Source organism: Epinephelus fuscoguttatus, linkage group LG19 (genome assembly GCF_011397635.1).
Source record: "Epinephelus fuscoguttatus linkage group LG19, E.fuscoguttatus.final_Chr_v1".
NCBI classification, from domain to species: domain Eukaryota; kingdom Metazoa; phylum Chordata; class Actinopteri; order Perciformes; family Serranidae; genus Epinephelus; species Epinephelus fuscoguttatus.
In genome coordinates, this window is record NC_064770.1 from 25,270,509 (window position 1) to 25,291,212 (window position 20,704).

At 41.6% G+C, this 20,704-nt stretch overlaps 1 protein-coding gene across 3 annotated transcripts in view; it reads left to right on the plus strand.

Annotated features, from left to right (window-relative positions):
* Positions 1–658: 658 nt before the first annotated feature.
* The window catches only part of tbc1d16 (TBC1 domain family, member 16), a 37,828-nt gene continuing 17,782 nt past the window's right edge, over positions 659–20,704 (plus strand). The window contains exons 1-5 of one of the 3 annotated variants that reach the window (XM_049562429.1): positions 659–840; positions 7,102–7,245; positions 7,450–7,662; positions 9,520–9,682; positions 11,002–11,310. In XM_049562429.1, coding sequence (XP_049418386.1) covers positions 7,482–7,662; positions 9,520–9,682; positions 11,002–11,310 — 653 coding nt within the window. In that variant the 5' untranslated portion in view covers positions 659–840; positions 7,102–7,245; positions 7,450–7,481. Of the gene's footprint in view, positions 841–4,863; positions 5,066–7,101; positions 7,246–7,449; positions 7,663–9,519; positions 9,683–11,001; positions 11,311–20,704 lie in introns of those variants that run through there. The other 2 variants (XM_049562428.1, XM_049562430.1) reach the window with 2 other exon arrangements.

Here is a 20,704-nt window from a genome sequence, read left to right on the forward strand (position 1 = left end):
TTTCAGGGGATGAGTGTGAATTGTACAAGGTATTATTTCTTTTTCTTTTAATCTATCCCCAAGCCAATTTTACAACAAATTCAAAACAACTCAATTTATAGTGTGCAGGCAGTAAATTGTGTGGTAATAACTTAAGAAGGAGATATGTGATTTATTAGTAAAGCAGGTTTTAAGCGTCCAGCAGCAGTGTGAGCAGATGCTCTGACTCCAGCTCTGGTCCTGATGATGGACCAACTGCATGCAAGCTTCTGCCCGTGACCTTTAAAACGTCACTTGTGATGAAAGAGGGTCAGATTTTTAAGGTAGGCTGGGTCTGATGATGACTTTGATTGATGTAAAATAGATTTCTTTATATCTTTAAGTGCATTCATGCCTTGATGTCAATCCGTGTTATCAATTTGAAATCTAAAATTCCCGGTTTGTATGACAGAAAAAGCCTTTGACGTTCCGGAAGCAGCAGAATTTGGGGGATTGGTCTTGAGCTGATGAGTCAAGTTAGACACACGATCAAGTAATTAAAGGAAGTAAGATGAGTTCAGTTGAAGAAATTAAAGCGCCATAAATTGTCTTAAGGGCCGGCAACGTCGTCGTCGAATGGAACACTTTACTTTGAAAGTCCAAACCGGAAGTGTGATTTTTGCTGCGGGAAGAGCAGCAGTCAAACGTGTGGTGTCACTGTCGGAAAACACAGGGATACAAACAAGACTACAGTCCGTAACAGCTGAGCTAAATTTGGGGAAAAGGGCGGTGAAACGACGCCGGTACACGCTGCTCGGTCCCCGGCTGCCCGCTGAGATGGATGTCCGACACGGGCTGTAGACTTCTGCGGCGGGACTGAAGGTGAGAGCCGCTTGGCCCCCGTTTCTGCTCTTCATTCATTTCTCCTGCTGAAACAGGTGTATGCCAACAGCCAAGGAGGACACATTTCTCCGGTGCGAGCGGATAATGTCACCCTGTCGCCTCCTGCTAGCTAAAACAAACTTTAAAGTTGCTCGTTAACGTGGAGTGTAACTAGCAAAGCGTTTCGGCCGGTAGGCAGCTAAACTAAAATATTTATGCTCAAGACGGTACGGATAGCTGCTCGGGCCAGAAAGACACACATGCATGAGTGTGGGCCTGTGTGTAAATAGTGCTGTGGTGGCAAAAAGACATGTTCCATCCTCCCCTCTGCTCCTGTCAGGCGGATGGATGCTGCCTGTCAGTGTGGCTGATGGAGCCCCCGACATCATGGCACGCCTCTGCTACACTGGCTGTTACTGTATGGAGGCATTTCACCCCCAGTCAGGACAGCCAGAGGCCACCTGCATCAGGCTTGTCTTTCAGTTCTAGTTAAGGGACTGTTCTGTATTTATCAGAGGAGGGGTTGGCTGGGGTGTGACTTTTTTTTTGGACCCTCCCCGAAGCTACAGATGTTTTCTTGAGCGTCCCTGAGTGACTTGGTGTCCTTTTTTTCAGCACAGCCTCACCTGTGTAACTTTACTTTTTCAATTCGTCATACCGTATTAACACATTGGACCTAAAAACACATAAAAAACTTGAGCACTTTCCTTAGCATAGCCCATGTTTACGGTTTCTTCCTGAACTAAACGCAACAACAATATTCAGGAAAAAGCATGGCGTAAATTATTTATCTTAAGTCTGATTTTAATGTGCCTAGCAACACAATTCAAAACTGGTATATAGTTTGAAGTTGAAACGGCTACACAGCGAGACTGCGTCTTGCTGCTTCGTCATCTTAAATCACTCATGTGATTTGGACACACCGGCACATCCGTGGACTCCAGAGGGTTAAATTAGTTGTTAGATTTTTAAAACTTACCCTTTGATGTTTAAATGTGCTTTCACACCTGCCCTGTTTGGTTCGGTTCAATCGAACTCAAGTTCGTTTGCCACCTAAGTTTGGTTTGTTTGGGCAGGTGTGAACACAGCAGTCTCACTCACGTACACACCAACAAAACCGGACCGAGACCTTCTTGAAGAGGTGGTCTTGGTCCGGTTGCAAATGAACTCTGGTGCGGTTCGTTTGTGGTGAGAACGTTTTCCGATCTTGATCCGAACCAACTGCAGTCACATGACACTTTGTTTGGGTTAAACACGAGCATGTTACAGTCCTGGAGGATTATTAATGTGCACCTCTTCCTGTACTGCCTTAATATGCACATTCAGCACATCCAATTAGAGATGTACCGATACCACTTTTTCCTTCCGGATACCAATTCCGATCCCTGAACCTTAGGTATCTGCCGATACCGAGTACTGATCCGATACCAGCGAGTAAAATAAAAATGGATGGGATATGAATTGTTGTATGTCTCAACTCCTAAAACTCTATGTAAAATATTAAGAAATAAATACATAATAGTAGAATGAATGCCATAAAACTTTTTTTTATTCTTATTATCCAGTGTTGACACAGATCAAGACACAGTGCAGCCACACAATTTGGTAAAAAAGACATTTTAAAGGCTACAGTAGAATGCTTTTTAAACTCTGCTCCGTTTCCATTTCGTTTGCCTGTAGCGTGTGTATGCGTAATGACGTGAGGCATTACGTGGTATCGGATTGGTCATAGGCTGTACTTGCCAATACCCGACACCGCATTTTAGGCAGTATCGGAGGCATTTCCGATACTGGTATCGGTATCGGTACAACTCTACATCCAATGCATCAAAACATTGTTTTCTAGTTGGAGCCGCACCTCGTTTTCAAACTGTATGGTTTGACTAAAATGAACAATGACAGCAATATAGTCCACGATGAGCAACGCTAAAATCAACCTGCGTAGTTGTCCCTCCATTGTGACATTAGAAAGTGTCACATTTATCTTGCAAGTGAACTCTTCTTCAACGTTTTGTTTGCTTCCTGTTTCCCGCATTGAAATTCTGACCAATCAAGAGCAGCTTTCTTGCACAAGGCATTTTATCTGGTCCGCTTGTAAAGCCATTTAAAGTTATATGCCAACTCCCTTAAGTCAGAAGAAAAAATATAAGCCCCTCCCCAGTGCTTAAAATTAATTTAACATACTTCTCCCTTTTTTGCACTGTCCTCTCCACTGTCATAAATAACAAGCAGTCCCTTAGTCACTGTGTGAGGCTCTAGTAATACTATCTGTCAACTCTATGGTCATTTTGAGGCTGTAGTTTGTAGTGTTTGTGTGTATTTTGTGGATTGCATTATTGTGTGGGAGTTTTTAATGCATCCTTTCTACTACATATATAAAAGAGGTGGAATATTATTAAAAGCACTTTTCAGTGAAGTGAAGTTTGAAACTACATCAGACTTAAAGAAACAGTGTGTAAGATTTAGGGCGATTTGATAACATCTAGAGGATTGCAGACTGCAACTGTGCTCAACAACAGTATATTGTAAGTGTTCTTTATCCAGTCATATGCTCGGTACTTTTGAAACAGACAGCCCTTCCCGACAGAGAGCTGAACTGAAAGTGACATTTGTCTATGCTCTGTACCGCAGAGGTCGCTTCTTCTCCAAAACAAACAGACCTGGTGATTTAAAAACACTGAGTAAAGCAGTTTCACATTAGAATCAGTGTTTTTCCTCACGGAGCGGCTGCTAACTGCGGATGCCAAAGCAAAAATGCGAATAGGCGAAGGTTCCTATCTTGAGCCAGTGTTTGGTTTGTCTGTTCTGGGCTACTGTAGAAACATGGCAGTGCAGCATGGTGATCACCTTATGTAAAAACACCTCATTCTCACGTAACGAAAACACAGCGATTCTTATTTTCACGTGAATATACACTAAAGAAAACATAGTTATTACATTATATTCCATTTCTGCCAATATATCCCCCTAAATCCTACACACTGGACCTTTAAATTTCCATAAACAATTCATTTTTATAAGGGTCCCTCACGGTATTTACTGAGCAGGACATTTCATAAAGTGAACTTGTCAGTGCTCTGGTAGGCAATTTATTTCACGGCTTTACTGTTTCTAAACTATTTCAAGGATCTTTTGCATTTCTGTACTGCAATTTCCTGTAGCCTGTTAGCAGTGGGAATCACCAGAGGCCCCGTGATACGATATTATCACAATACTTAAGTTATGTGATGTGCTGAGGATTGCGATAACATATATTGCGATTTTCTTTTTACCTTTTTTCAACGGCAAATTATGTCCGTAAAGGAGAACTTTGTGAACGTCTATTTTAGCTAATAAGATAATGTTTTGAATGTAAAGTTTCTGAAGTCAGTCATTTTTATTGCAGCAAAATGTGTTAAGACTGAAAAAGCAATTGATTCTATTATGCTAGTAGGCCACCAAAACGTAGAGTTGTAGTTGTAATATTAATAATTTATGCAATAAAAAATAATTCTTGGTGTCCTTGTATTGATACAGTATTGCTGCATTAAATATTACACTATATGCTGTATCGATTTTTTTCTCCCAGCCCTTTTACGCATCAGTTGACTAATACAGTATGCTGATGTCAGTATATATGAGATAAGATATTATCAGCTGATACAACCGCCTTGCAGATCCACCCATTATGTGTTAGTAAGTTTTATGAGTGCAGATAAGGCAACAACTTTAAGCGCTCTTTCACACGTTATCCAGAACAGAGTATTTTTATCACCTTTGTTTCTTTATTAAAATCATCAAATAAAAGCCAAAGTTGCATCACACAATATCAGCTGGCAGTTGCTCTGTATTTAATACCCCGTTTTGAAAAAGTATGCCACCTGTTCACATTGGTGTATTTACATTTTAGGTTACACAGTGTATTTCTTTCATGAAACTCGCTTTAACACTTTTCCTCCTTACTATGTCGCGCATGCTTCCCACACTCTCAGTGAGTCACCCAAAAAGTTTCCTCATAACTTACCCAGCCGTTGCAGAATCCACAAGAACCTGGTTTTTCAGGCTTCTCTGTGGCTGGTCTCCTTTCAGCTGCCCCAGGCACGTTACTATACAGCACAGATGCAAAGGGGGTTTTCAGTAATGGCTCCTCTATTCAAATGTCAGTGTGACAACTTAATTAAAGTAGCCCAGAGGTGAGAAGCTGAGACTCTGGTGGCTTCTGTACTCGCAGCTGAACTTCCATGGCGTAAGTTTCAAGTTTTCTTTTTGGAAGGCAATCTGTTAAAAATGTGACGTGTTAGAGACTGGAGTTTAGGATGTCCCAAGGATGTGAATCATTTGATAAAACAGTGAAAGGTCAGGGGGGAGAGGCGGTGTGTGAGCACACAGAGGTGTTGACAGCATAAAAGATGGAGCGAGAAGAGAGGAGTAGACTGAACGAGTGCTATCAAACTGACCCGAGTGGCCCTGCAATCACACACAGACCAAAATAACCACTGGACAGCAGCGCAGCAGTGAATAGTGTCATCGCTGTTATGAGGCTGGAAACAGCTGTGTGTCATGTTTAAGATCCCAGGCTGTCATTATGTTCAGTTAGCATGTTTTTCACATTGTCTTGCAGGAATGTAGAGTCAGAATAAGCAGACACTTCGTTAGTCCACTTTGGCTTATTTACAAGTGGATCAGTGTACTTCTATTTAAAGCAGTTATCATGCAAATAGCGTGAATAATGAGTGGTACTCTAATGTCGTGGCTTGTTGATAGAGGAATGATAACCTGGCAAGCAAATACTTTGTCTGCTTGTTTTTAGATTATCATGATTTCAGACTTCTCTCCAAAAATTTAAAGTCTGAAAACATATAAAATCAGAAAATGTAACAGAACTTTTTTTTTATTTGAATTTTGATCAATTGTTTCAGTCATTGATCAAGTAAAAGTGCAACACATTTTCTGGCTCCAGCTTATTAAATGTGACAATTTTCCATTTTAGTTTGGTTATATTAAGTACATTTGAATATTTTGGGATTGTAGACATGTTAAAACATCACCATGGGCTCTCAGACTTTGTAGTTGTGGGTAGTGGGCAGTGCATACAAGGCTCTGTGTATGTGATGCAAAATGTTTTTCAGACTTGGCCCGTTGGGAATCAAAGCAGTGGAAAACACAAGATTTCCCAAATCTGTTCTACCCTCGTCAACACCGAGCCCGGAAAATCAGCATTTGAAGCTGATTATCAAACTTTTTTCCACTGGAACAAAAAAAAAAAACATTTTTAATGTTACAGTTATTTTTTTTTTCTTTTTAAATGTTGATTATTGTAAAATTATTCTTAAATTCCATTTAGAGTGACATAAAAAAAGTCTTAAAAATTCTCAAATCTAACTTGCCTTAAGCTGTAGGAACCCTGTTCATTGACCTAACAACTAATTCATTAATAAAACAAAGATGAAAATAACTTGGTTGCAGCCCAACGTTATTGACATCTGCAAGAAACAGCAGCTTTATTTACAAGATGTACTGTGCAAATGGTAAAACTCTGGCCAATAAAACACCCCCCTAATGTTTTTAAATGTAAACCAAATGATGGCCTACAGTAAGCCTCCTCTCCCAGGTCATGCCTCGGTTTTGTGCCAGCAGACTTCCTGTCTGAGTCCTGGCATCAGGAAGCGGGGTGCCTGCTTAATCAGGCAGAGGTAAACATGCCCTCTGAGGAAAAAGGAGGGAACATTCCTCAGATGAAGTGGGGAGTACATGTCAGTGTTCAGCCAACAAGAAAACAAGGTTACACACATGAAGCGGGTCCAAACAAACACATGTGGAAGCTGAGAGAAAGGAAATGAAAGGAGTTCTGTGTGAGGTGATCAAAAAGTCTGCCTTTTTTTTTTGCTTTTAGTGCTCTTTGAGGCTGAAAAGTAAGATTCCCTTCAAGCCTTTTCAAAGAGAAAAGCCCTCAACAACACACTGTGCTGCTGCATCAAAAGAGCTGTGTTACTTTTTACTTTGCTCGACATCACACGAGACTTTCTTCCTGAAGCAGACAAGTTAAACTCTGGTACCGTGACATGCTGATCCCAGTTCAGTGCTGCTGTCAATGACATCTGTTGGCTGCTGATAACTGCTTGGAATTTCACACGGATGGAGTGAAGTGTGTTTGCACATGTCTTTGTGTGTGTACACACTGCTGTGTGTGTGTGTGTGTGTGTTGTTTACAGAAGGTGGGACGCGTTTGGTTACACACTACCAGTACAGTATCCACAGATCCTGTGAATGTGTTTGTGTTAGCAGGTGGAGGCGTTGGCAAAGAAAATGTGGCTCAGGGAAATGCTGAACAAGTACAGAGGGGAGAGGGGATTGCGGGACTATGTGCTGCAGAGAGGACACTACAGTAAATACAGGGACACATGTGACAGGGGAGGTGAAGTGTAGGTGAGGTCCTATAGTGTAAAAATACCTCTAGTGCCAAGGTGTGTCTCACTGTCCCAAAAATATATACCTGACTGTCATGTCTCCTTTTTTTTCTCCCCGCTCTTGTCTCTCCCTGCTCTGTAACACTCCCGTGCTGTTCTTATCCTGGACTGACCTCCCTTCCTCCCCTGCCTGAAACTCCCCTGTCTACTCCCAAATATTCAGAGGATGGGCCCAGTGTCCCGGCGCCTGAGGAGATGTCTCTGGGTCGGCTCCTGCGGCGTGCCTCCTCCAAGGCCTCCGACCTCCTGACCTTTAACCCCGGGGCGGGGGGCTCATCGATGCGCTCGGGTCTGGATGGCGAGATCATCTTCTCCAAAAATAATGTTTGTGTGCACCCTGCAGAGCCCCTGCCTGGCCTGGCAGAGCACCACCCAGGTTAGGCTGATGCTGGAAGTATCTTTCCTGCTGTGTGTCTGTGTTTTGTGAATGGAGATGTCAGGCCAGCTTTCCTTTAGGCTAAGTTACTAATGAGGAAAGAACTGAATGTGAAGCTCACAGTGCAGTGACAATCCCTCACCAGCATCCCATCCATAAACATGTTTTTCTGTCTTTTTTGTACATAACCAGAATTAATAATCCTTTTCAGTTTGCAAATGACATTGTACTTGGCAAGTTTTTATATGAAGCACATAGACTGCCTAACTAATGGACGTAGCTACTGTGACATCACCCATTGGTTTGTGGACTCCCGTTTTAAAGCCTCGAGTTCGGCATTTCAGTCCAGATAAATAGTTTTAATGACCTTAAACTCTGTTTGTGTGTGGACGAGAGGCTAAAACATGGAGGAAAATATCCGTCTACATAAATATCTGTACATGTGTAGACAAGACCTGAAACTGCTTTACAATCACAGAGACAAAAAACATCAAGACATCATATAAAAGCCAACTGACACTGGGTGAGAGGCAGGGTACACCCTGGACAGGTCGCCAGACTATCACAGGGCTGACACATAGAGACAGACAACCATTCACACTCCCATTCACACCTACGGGCAATTTAGAGTCACCAATAAACCTGCATGTCTTTGGACTGTGGGAGGAAGCTGGAGTACCCAGAGAAAACCCATGCTGACATGGGGAGAACATGCAAACTCAAACCAGGAACCCTCTTGCTGTGAGGCGCGAATGTTAACCACTGCTTCACCGTGCCACCCATGGCGTTGCTCATGTTAACTTTTGTTGCCAGCGGAGTGCAACTTTCTGCACCAGCTACTGTTTTAGAGCGGCGAATTAACTTCCAGGAAAGCTGTGTTTTTATGCAGGTGTGATACTACTTAAGGGTTTATTCATAAATTGCGTTGTATCAGATTGATGCATAGATTTGTCGATACCCAATCCAGCATCGAGGAAGTATTGGTGGTATTTCTGATGCTGGTATTGGTATCCCAATAATTCTAAAAAGAAACAAAAACCAATAAAAAAACAAAAATAAGAAAGTGTTTAAAGGGCAAAATAAAATAATATCTATGGAATAAAATTTGATGATCATACTCCCAAATTTCTTTTAACAGCTGACACTGTTTAATGTAATTCTAGGCCTCTTGCTCTAAAGTTACAGTAGAATGAGTTCACTTATTATTAAGATGGTAAAATATAGGTCGATCTTTCTAAAAGCTAAGATTAAAAAGGAGTTGACAACACATGGCTTATTTACAGCTGTTGGCCAGATGTCCTGCTGTCAGCATTATACAGGCTTTTATAGTGCTTCCACTTTTACTTCTGTAAAACCAAACATGCAGTATTCCTCCTTTTACTGAGGCTGCTGTAACACAGTGACACTTCTCCTTGGTCTTCTTGTCTTATTTATGCATTATTTATGCATACAGGACGTGTGATTGTGGCCGTGTGGTTTTAAAAATGTGAGCATTAGCGGCCTGTGTTGCTGGTTTACAATTTTAACTCACCCTGGTATGAACACTAACAGCTTCTACCTGATTTTTCATTTCTTATCTCCTTTGATACTTAATTTGTGTGTGTGTGTGTGTGTGTGTGTGTGTGTGTGTGTGTGTGTGTGTGTGTGTGGGTGGCAAGGTTGTTCCTCACCTCACAGGGTGTGTCATCATCTCTTTGTGTGTTTATCTCCTCTCAGGTTTCATGTTTGTCTTTGGGTTGCAGCTGCTGGCTCCTTATAAAAAGTTTTGTCATTCCCTTTTATGTCACCTGAGTGTTTTTTTTTCCCCTCAACGTAATTATTTCAAATTTAACCTTAGTTTTACGTCGCCCCCTGCAGGCTACCTGTGCGTGCACACGGAGAAGGATGAGAGCCTGGGCACCACTCTGATTCTGACCTGGGTGCCCAACTCCCGCATCCAGAGGCAGGATGAGGAGGCGCTGCGCTACATCACGCCAGAGAGCTCCCCTGTGCGCAGGAACGCACGCCGCCGAGGCCGACGGTAGGAAAGTCATGTGTTTAAAGGTACACTGTGCAGGAATTGTAGGTTACATTTAAACTCTGCCTCTCCTCCCTACACTGCTTGGACATAAACTGCAAGTTAGTTCACTATTGTTGGAACGTTGTATTTGTTGTAATGGGAAAGCAGATTGAAGAGACTTAAGTCTGACACCCTCTCACATCTAAAGACGATGTGAGTTTTAGTCACACATTTTGGATTTTGTCGCCTCAACTACAGCTGCTGCTTCGGCTACAACTAATAGGGATCCTCATAAATGAAATATATGAAATGAGAAACAAAATCTCGACTAAGCGAACCATTTAAAAAATAAGATTTCTCTCTAAATAAAGTGCTGGTTGGAGGATCAGATCCACGCTGAACTAAACCCTGACACCTGTTCACACCACAAGTTTCTCCTCCTTATCCACAGTATAATATAACAAGTCTTGTTCACGTTCTTGCGCCTCCCTGGAGTCCCCTCCAATTACTGTCTGCCTGGTGTGCTACTTCATGTTTGGTGATAGAGTAGATGGAGCTATTGGCTGTTGACAATGTCCACATCATTAAACTTTAGTATTTGCATGAGCTGAGAATTTGAACACCAAATGATCAAGGTCACGATAGCATGCACGAAATGAGGTTAAACTGTCATGATTTTATTCTGAAATTTGTCCATGTAAGTGACAGTGATGGCACCTACCTGTCCAGAAGTGTAAATGATAGTGAAAGCCAAACCCAGATTGACTCTTGTTTTGGAGTTGGCTCTGTCCGCCTGGCGTTGTGCCTCACTATTTGCGTTTTGTTGGCGCTGTGTAATGCGATTTTTGTGGCTTCCTCTTGGATGCATGCTGCTGAAACCTAATCGCTCCGTCCTCACCTGCATGCTTTTGGTGGCTGAGGCCTACACACCCATGAACGTCCTGAACACAGCAAAATAAGAAGAAGTACAGGCAGGGGGCAGAGTCTCTGCAGATAAATACACTACCACACACTTCTAGTTGGTCAGAATAAGTGATGATTGAGAGGGATTACTTCTGTATAAGTCTTTACATCGTTCATTAGGAAAATCCTGCATAGTGTACCTTTTAACATGTGTATCCTCAAGCTCTCTTAAATTGTCTCAGATGCACAGAAACAGTGTTTAAGTGTGTTGTTGTAATGATAATCAGTGATGGATGTATTAAAAAAACACTCCATATTAGAAAAGGCATGTAGTTGCAGTATGTAAACCATAGTTACACTGAGACTGACAGTGCGCAGCCCTGTTATCAGTATTACACATGATACTGATGATGTTTTAAACCAACCGTCCCCTCCAGACCCCACTCCCGTCACCCAGCAGCCCAGGAGGAGGATGAAGATGAGGAGAGGAACATCACCAGCAGCACCTCCGCAGAGAGCCACAGCCTGGTGGTGGAGGCAGGAGCAGATCCCTCCTCACACCAGCATCAGCTGCCGTCGGCGGGGGAGGAGGGCGACGAGGGCTCCTGCGAGCTGTCGGACGAAGTGAGCCGGGACAGCACCATGGGCTCAGACTCAGACACCTTCTCCTCCCCGTTCTGCCTGTCCCCCGTCAGCGAGGCCCTCTGTGAAAGCAGCGGCTCGGTCTTCCTGGACAGTGAAAGCAGGTCAGTGAGTGGGTTGAAACGGTAGAGTTGAGTTTATTCTTTGTTTTGTCATTCAGTGGTAGGAAAGTTAAGTCAACAAAAAATATTATGACTATTTTTCCTGTGCCTTTTGTCCACCTTACTCATTGGAAACTCATTGAAATCCCACATTAGTTCTGGTGGCATGCTGTCAGTTGTTCCAATCCTGTACATTGTGATGGCATCTTCTTACCTGGAGCACTATGTGTATTTAATATCTCAGGGATCTCTCTGTTGGGTTCTGGTCTGTATAGTCTTTTGGGGTTTGATTGTCCTTGCTTCCATTTCGGTTTAGTGAGGAGCGCCTTCAAGAGCCGAGCCTGTTCTGTCAAATATCAAAGCATTTGTTGCATCAAGTCGTTCCTTATCGATTATGTTTCTGCTTCTAAAAGTCATTGTCAGGCCTTTGTTAATGATGACACATACTGCTGATTCTTGTTAAACCTTAGAGGGCTTAACTGTGTGGCTGCTTTCTTAATTTTCCACTACCACAGTTAAGTCGTCTCAAGTTAAAGAATCAGCGGCATGTGTCATCTTTAATAAAGGCCTGACAATGACTGTTTTTATTTTCATGTTTGCTTCTGTAATTGTGATAGATGACAATTAGAAAAGCAGCCAGCCAAATGAATGTGGACAAGATATAGACACACAACATGAAAAATCATGTGGGCTTGAAAGTAATTAAATCTCATTTGCAAATGAGTTATATTCAGACTGAGTCATAGACAGAATTTTAGAAATATTAAAGGGGCTCTAGTGTACGAATTGTCTGCACACAGCTCTTAACATGGAGGTGGCTGAGCTGAGTAGCTAACGGTGCTAACTCTATAAACAGCGCTGGACAATAGCAGCAGTGCTGAGTGTCCACAGGATCAGTTATTTCTACACTTCCATATGTATGTAGTGCAGTGTTGCATTCTGAGACACGGAGCGCCTGCTTCTTATTTGCATAAAGCTTAATCTAGGGTACTTAATTAAAATCAGTGGCGTCAACTGTGACTTACCACCTCTGGAAACGATCCAAAATTTAAACTAACCGCTTTTGATGAATTGTTCATTAATTATTCATGCTTTTGTTTAATTGTTTTTGTAATATAAGAGAAAGTGTCCATATGAGTGGCCATGTTGGCTCGGTTTAAAATCTGGGAGCAGACAGCCCCCAGGCCTAGTGGCACACCCATCAAGCCTCCAGTGCTGGGAAGCAGCACAACCCCTTCACGTCCAAAACGCCACTGGGGACACATACCATAACCGCTGTATGAGCGTAGTGTAAACTGGCGGCGATGAGCTAGTGGAATACACCCATGCACAAACACGCCGAGGGACAGAGGAGCTCGGATTACAACACAGAGAGGCAACATGACTTCATTGTCAGACCATGATGCCATCATCATACATCTTTACGTGACGAATATGTTTGCTGCTATATTAATGTTGTGAATGTCACATACAGTGTAAGGTCAAAGTTCACTCAGCGCCCCTCCAGTGTAATTCTGAACAGACAATTAAAAGGATTTTTCTTTTACTATTTTGAATTTTCAGTACTTTTGTATCAGCAAAATAGCTTGAAGGCTGTCCAGTATTATGATTCCTTAAATGAAATACATTTTAACTGTGCATAATCCAAAACTTATTTCTAAATTAAAAAAAAATATCTATACAGCACAATATATCATGTTCAACTTGATCAGTCTCTCGTCAAGGTGTTATATTTATTGTTGCATTGCTGCTGTTGTCGTCCTAAAAGCAATAAGATTCAATTTAATTTGATATAATCATATTGGGTGAAAAACATACAATCAGCCTACAATACTCACTACATTGAAGTTGTTTTGTAAACTCCCCCCGCGTTGCTTAAAAAACCCAAATACCCAGGGAACATGCCTCACTGCAACAATATACAGACTTAGTGGTCTGACTGATGTTATGACCTATGACATCTTTTACAGATCAAACGAGGGAACGGGTTATTTTGGGTTATTTCTGGCAAACAGATTTAGGGATTATGGAAGAAATAAAAATCCTCACTGAGTGTGCTGTAAATTAATGTAAGGTTGTGTGTGTGTGTGTGTGTGTGTGTGTGTGTGTGTGTGTGTGTGTGTGTGTATCTTATTATTTCTACATTCCTACAATTATATTACAAATGTACTCAAATAAATTCAGTTCATATGCTCCTTATGCTTGATTTTATCTGGAATTTGCCACACTGTCACATAAGTTAGTATTTACATCTGCTCTAAGCTGCATCACTCTGAGGAGGTTTTTCAGAAACAGCGTAAAGTATAGTACAGTATAGTATAGTATAGCGTAGTGTAGCATAGCATAGTACAGTGTAGCGCAGCGCAGTATAGTATAGTGTAGTGTAATGTAGCGTAGTGTAGCATAGTATAGTACAGTATAGTGTAATGTAGCGTAGTATAGCATAGTATAGTACAGTGTAGTGTAGCGTAGTGCAGTATAGTATAGTGTAGTGTAATGTAGCATAGTATAGTATAGTATAGTATAGTGTAGTGTAGTGTAATGTAGCGTAGCATAGCATAGTATAGTGTGGTGTAATGTAGCGTAGCACAGTAGTGTAGTGTAATGTAGCCTAGCATAGCGTAGTATAGTGTAGTGTAATGTAGCGTAGCACAGTATAGTGTGGTGTAGTGTAGTGTAATGTAGCCTAGCGTAGCGTAGTATAGCGTAGTGTAGTGTAGTGTAGCGTAGTGTAGTATAGTGTAGCATAGTATTGTATAGTATTGTGTAGTGTAGTGTAGTGTAGTGTAGTGTAGCATTGCATAGCATAGCATCATGTTGTGTTGTCGTGTCATGTAGTATTGTATCGTGTAGTGTAGTCCGGTATCATGTAGTGTAGTGTAGTATTGTATAGTGTAATGTAGTGTAGTGTAGCGTTGTATCATGTAGTATCGTGTTGTGTACTATAGTATCATATGGTGTGGTGTAGCCTAGTCTAGTCTAGTCTAGTACAGTGTAGTACAGTACGGTACAGTACAATTATGAGACAATGAGCCCCAGACACAGATATGCAAAGGGCCCCGCCATCTCCTGGTTTTGTGTAACCTCGTAGCTGTTACGCATCTTTTTGTGGGTTTGTATCTATTTTTGTCATTGTTTTGTCCTCATTTGGGTGTCTTGTATCTTTTTTATGTAGGTTTTTTGTCTTTTTATGGTCAATCTGAGTCTTTTTGTGGTCGGTACGTGTGAATTTGACATTTGACATTTTGCAGGTGAAGGCCAGGGGGACACTTTGGGCCCCAGAGCCTGTGCCTGCAAGGCCTGTTTAATAATCCATCTATGACTATAGTATAGCAAAGTGGTTATTTATGTCAGTCCGTGTTAAGAATTTTCCAGAAGGAATGCACATAGTAAAGAATAAATACCAATAAGGCATTAAATTAAATGGAAAAAAATAGACAACTCAGGCTGAAAATATTAAGGCTGAAGCTTACACCATCCCTCTTTAGTTATTATCTTCTCATAAATAACTCATGCATAACTGCATTTAGAGCTGCACAATTAATCTAAATATTATTGAAACGCAACATGACCAAGTAGAATGTCCAAATTGCAGTTTTTTTTAATAAAGTTAAAATGCATCACAACAAACTATTTTAAATAAAGCATTGTGGTGCCACAGAGATGCCCCGGCCTGCAAATCATATTCCAGACCTAAGGGAACATGCTTGTTTGATACAGACCCCAGCAAAAATCACATAATCTTCATTACAATTAAATTAAAATTACCATTCCCACCAAAATCATGACTCATATTTCATATAGCAGTATCTGTCAAAACAATTGCAATATTATTTTTTGTCTTTTTGCATATCACACAGCCCTAACTAGGTCAAAGTTATACAATAAACTAACTTTTCATACACAATAATACAAATACCTCAGTTTTACAGTTTTATATTTTATATTTATATGATTACAACCTTATTTTAAAAAAAAAAAAAAAAAAATTATTAAATTTGCACAGTAAACCACACAGTTTAAATCCTTGTCAGCAGTTTTTATCTGAGAAACTGAAACTGACAAGCTGTCATAGCCTGCTGTAGCACAGTAACCCAGATGGCTATTTTCACAAGTTAAATCCATGTGTTAGAAAGATGTCTTTTTTCCCAGTTACACTAACCAACCACAAGGTGGAGCCAAAAAGAAAAGAATTGATTGCATGATGGCTGATTTACACTCTGAGGCCACACGGTGGCTCACTGCACTACAGCTGAATGTGCCTCAGGAGTGAAAGCAAGCAGATGACTTCAGTAAAAACCATGAAATGTTATCAAGTTGAAGATCATTTACTTAAAGCTGAATGTTTTATAATGTCACAGATGGCCCAAAATAAGTCCCCAAATCCTGCGAACTCAAAACCTCAGTGCTTCCAGAGACTGTTCTCTAATCAGGCGAAGCCATCTGGACAGTGATAGTGTTGCTGTTCGGACCTCACGGCCATTTGACTTTATGATTCCCTCCGTGGTCGTTTCCTCACGCAGCTATTTGGCCTGACATGTTGCCCAGAATGTGTGAGCCTGTGTCAGTGTGTGTCAAGGAGAGTGAGAGAGTGAGTCAGTGTGTGTTTAGGCCTTTTTAACCACTCTCAGACCCCAGCTCGCTGTAAGTGCAGTCAGTGTGTGACTTGGCAGCGCTCTCTGCTTCACAGCTTCTAACCTTTACTCTGTCCTTCTCTTCCTCCGTTCCTCTGCGCCTCGCTCTCGCTGTTAGTGTCTCCCTTCAGCTCTCTGGCACTCGTACCCATCTTTTCATTTGCCTGTGTTCCCCTTCTTCTCCTGGATTCTCCTCTATCCCCTCTCCGTCCATTCCTTCCACTCTATATTTTGCATCCTCTCTCTCATTCTCTCTGTTTTTCTCAATATTGTTTCTTTCGGTGTTGCCCACCTCTCAAATATCTTGCCCCCCCCCCCCTTCCTCTCCCCTCCCCTTCCCTTACTAAAGTCTGTGTGAAGCCCTTTGATTCCCAGTGCTCCCGGGGTTGTTGTGCTGGGCTGAATGTCAGCTCTCCGGATTAGAGGACTGAAGAGAGCGGAGCAGCAGCCAAAACCCTGGAACCCACTCAATCTCTCTTTCTCTCTCTCTTGCTTTAATTGACACTGTTAAGGGGCCAGGAACTGGAAACATGTCACTTGGAATCATTCAAAGAGAAAGAACCGCGTATGGGAGCGCGAGAGCGGATGAAAAAAAGGAGGGGGGGAAGAGGAGAGTGGTGGGAGAGGGCGAAGAAGAAAAATCTACAGCAATCTCTGTCAAGCTTCTTAACAAGTTCCTTTAAAGTTGAACAGTAGTTTACGAAGCGGCTGCTGACTGTCAGTGAGTACGGCCTTCTTGAGGCTTTACTTGCAGAGATTTTAATGTGTGATTATCTCTCAGATAAGTGTTGCCCAATGTTTTGGCTCGTGACGCCTGATAACAAAGCAGTTGCTCCTTATCACTGGTTATATTACTGTGTGTCTACCAGTTGTGACCACAGTTTATTTTCCCATTTAAAGGGAAACAACACATAAAATAATAATTCCAGTATGTTGTTTCTGTGGCCAAAAGTTCAATCAATATTTGGGAACATGAGCTAATTTCTCTCAGAGTCAGAAACCAGAGAAGTAAGTCTCACAAATCTGGAACTGTTTTCCGTTTTATACCAAATGTTCTCAGTTCTGAAACAGAAAATGTACTCATATACTCAGAACATTGTCCTCAGTGCTCTTCGTGTCATCTAGAACGTCTTTCCCAGTTCATTATCTATGGAGCAGTGCCAGACTTTATACTCTATGACATCACAAATTTGAGTTTTAGAAATTTAGTTTGGATACTGATATTTTCAGACTGTCTTAGACCAGTGGTTTTCGAACTTCTTGTGCTCAAGGCACCCCAAAGGGCACACAAAATCTCAAGGCACACCTGTATTTATATCTGTGCACAATAGCTTCTGTAACATGTGTTATCACTCTTATCATGACATAAGACTTTCAAAATAAGAAAATATAAGCTTTCGTGATGCTGTATACTGACAGTTTTTTTTCTTTTCTGTCAGTGGTAGGTCGTCTTTGCTGGTGCTTTGTTGTAATACAGTAAAGCGATTCATTGTCCCGCTCATGGCTTTCTCCTTTTAAATATAATCATCTGTCACACTGACTGCCAATCAGGGCCTTTGATGTCTCGCACACTTATAGATCTCACACCCAAACAGCGACATAAAGGTTCCCCATGAAGGTTTTTAAATAGTAAATTAAATTACATTTTTAGCTAGCTAGAGTTTGCCTCTTTTTTAGGAAATGGTTGTTCACAACATCCTCATACAGTCAATTAAAAATTCATTCATAAGTTTTTATACAGGCCCAGTTGAGTATTGCCAACTAAAAATGTGTGGTTATCACAAAATCCCACAGCACACCTGGACTGGCATCACAGCACACCAGTTGAAAACCACTGTCTCAGACCGTAGGAATAAAATATGAAGTTTTAAAATAGAGAGTAGCCCCCCCTTAGTACAATTTTAGAGCACTGAAAAGGTATGACCCTTTAAAAGTGAAAACATCTTGGCAAAGCTGATCCAAATAAATTTCAAATATAAAATACACAATTAGTTACATGGGGATCACCTGTGTGTACTCAGTGAGTTTTAATTTTAGGTATTTGTGATCATTTAGGCTGCACAGTATATTTTTTAAGGTAAGGTTAGGTATAGCTATTGTCCCACAAGGAAATTTGTTTCTGAATCAAAGCCACTGCATCATACGACACACACATACAGATATCATACATACAAACACTTGCATCAATGTGCCTAAACCCATTCATTCCATGAATAATAAAAGTAATAAAACAATAGTTTAAAGTAAGTAAATCAGCCCATTTTTAAACAGTAGAAACAAGTGTTAAACAAGCCAGATAATAAGTACTGTTTTAGTCCCTGAGTCAGAGTGACTTATAGCTGTTTTAGTAATTATTGTCACGATAAACTCATCACGTAAGACTGCAATATTGCGCTTAAAATATGACTTAAAGACTTTATTGCCCCCAAAGGGAAGTTCCTTCTCACAGCTCTGCACCCAACAGACCGCATGTACAACAGCTCACAGTATCAACATGCAATAATAGACAATAGTAACAACATATTAAACTACATTCTGTCTGCAGGTGCTATTTTGTCTGATACACGTCACGCTGTTAACCCTCTGGCTAATCAGACAGAGCCCTTGTTATTAGGCGTGGTCTAATTGGTCAGAATTGCAGGCATGCAAGTGAGGTTTATTCCACGATCGCGTGTTGAGGAGGAAGGTGTGACAAGATAAATGCATGAATGCCAGAGAGGAACTGCTGCCTAAAAAAAGCATGTCAGCCGAGAGATGACATGGCACAAGCACAGGTATTGTACAAGTCTGAGTCAAAGACTGAGGACACTTAAATATCTGTAATATCCGTTCTTGTGCAGCCCTAGAATCAGTTTTGTAAAATTATGAAACATGAAAACTCCCTTTCTGTAGGCACTAATATTGTCAGGACCTCTCTCTCTTATCTTGTGATCCCTTTCTAAAGGAGGCCTAGTGTGCAGAGTCTGACATCTGACTCGAATGTGTGCTGTTTTGGTTCATGGGATTATTAGAATAACACATGATTCATAAATAAGACACAAAATAACATCAAATGTTTGTTTCTCCAAACTCTAAACTGTACTGACCACTTTCCAGTGTGTGTGCACTGGCAGAGAGCCCACACCACCCCCTTCACCCGAGCCCTCCCTCATCTCTCTGGGGATTAGCTGAAGGGCCTCGGAGTCCCTGGAGGCCTGTAGCACTTGGTCTTGGTTCTCAGGGTGACCTGGCAGCACCTTCCCCGAGGGTAACACATTGTGTATGTGAAGAGCGGTGTTATGAAGGGCCTCAGGGCAGTTTTGATCTCACCCTGGCCTGGTGGGACGTGCTGGTTGCTGTAGCCTGACTCCATCAAAACAGCTTGTTTACATAATGTACTCTCTGTACAGTTTATGGCTTGACTGCTGCCCGCGTTTGCTGCCTACAGTACACGAACAGAATCAGGCTGACAGACGTTGTTAATCACTCATTGAGTTTCCGCTTGAACGCAGCACAGTGGAGGATCCGTGCCATAATGCCAAGAATCATGTGCTTTCTCACCACATTTTCCATGGTTTTTGCACTTTTATTTATACGCGGAGAAATATGCAAAAGCGATTTTGCACATCATGTACTTTAAGCGTGCAAGAAGAATGAAGGAAATGTTTGCTGTAAATGGACTCGCAGGCCTTGTTAACACCCCGCGCTTGACAGTCATTGGAGTTATGAAAAAGCGAGTTCAGTAGTCTCTTTAAAATACATTTCAGACTGCCTCACTCCCTCACCAGAGCTGTCTGTGCCTCTCTCCCCGTCTCCTTGTGTTCCACAGTCTGGTCTGTGGCGTGATACATGAGACAGAGAGCAATAAATCACCAGATAGCAGAGGAAACTGTGCAGCTTGGATTGATCAGCCTTGTTATTTTCCCATCTGCTTACGGGGAAATGATTAGCCAGACATGATTGATTCAGGGTGTAATAGATTAGACCTGGCCTGCCTCCCTCGTCTTCTCAGAGTACCAACATGCCACTTGTGTTCACCTGTGACGCTGTGTGAAGAGGAAGTCGTTTTCTAAGTAGAAAGGTGTGTACAAAAGCACACTTTTAAATTCACACGTTAATTCAAACACGATAAAAAAAAATTGATTCTTTTTTAATGTTAAAGATATAATAAACTAAAACTTCTAGTATTATTTTTTTTAGAATAAACTTTTGATAGTGAGTAGTAAGCAAATAACTTAATGTAGACGTCCTCTTCTCAAATGTCAGCGGGTTTAATGCATCTCTGTGTTGGTCTGTTTCTCAGCATTAGCATGTCTCGAGACGTGTTTGGGAGTGCATTATGGTCATTAGCTACGGTCCATTCATTTGTGAGTGTGTGTGTGTGTGTGTGTGTGTGTGTGTGTGAGGAAAACATTGAACATGCCAGCCGGTGAATCTTATGATTGAGAATCTTGTGTGTGTGTCTGCTGTGGTGCAGGATGTGTTGGCCATATACACAGTTTCGTCTGTTTTTAGTGTTGTCGCATCTGTGTGTGTGTGTACTTTGTACATAAATGTGTAGTGTGTGTGTGTGCAGCAGAGGAACCCTCGGCTCAGGTTTCAGTGCCGGGAACAACATGCTGGCCATGGGGGAATGACAGGGGAAATTGGACGGCAGACAGTGTGATTTGTGTGTGTACAGATTTCCTTGTGTGTGTGTGTGTGTGTGTGTGTGTGTCTCCTCAGAAGCCTCCATGCATTCCTCCCATTCTCAGTCTCTTGGTGGAACCATACTGAGACACAAA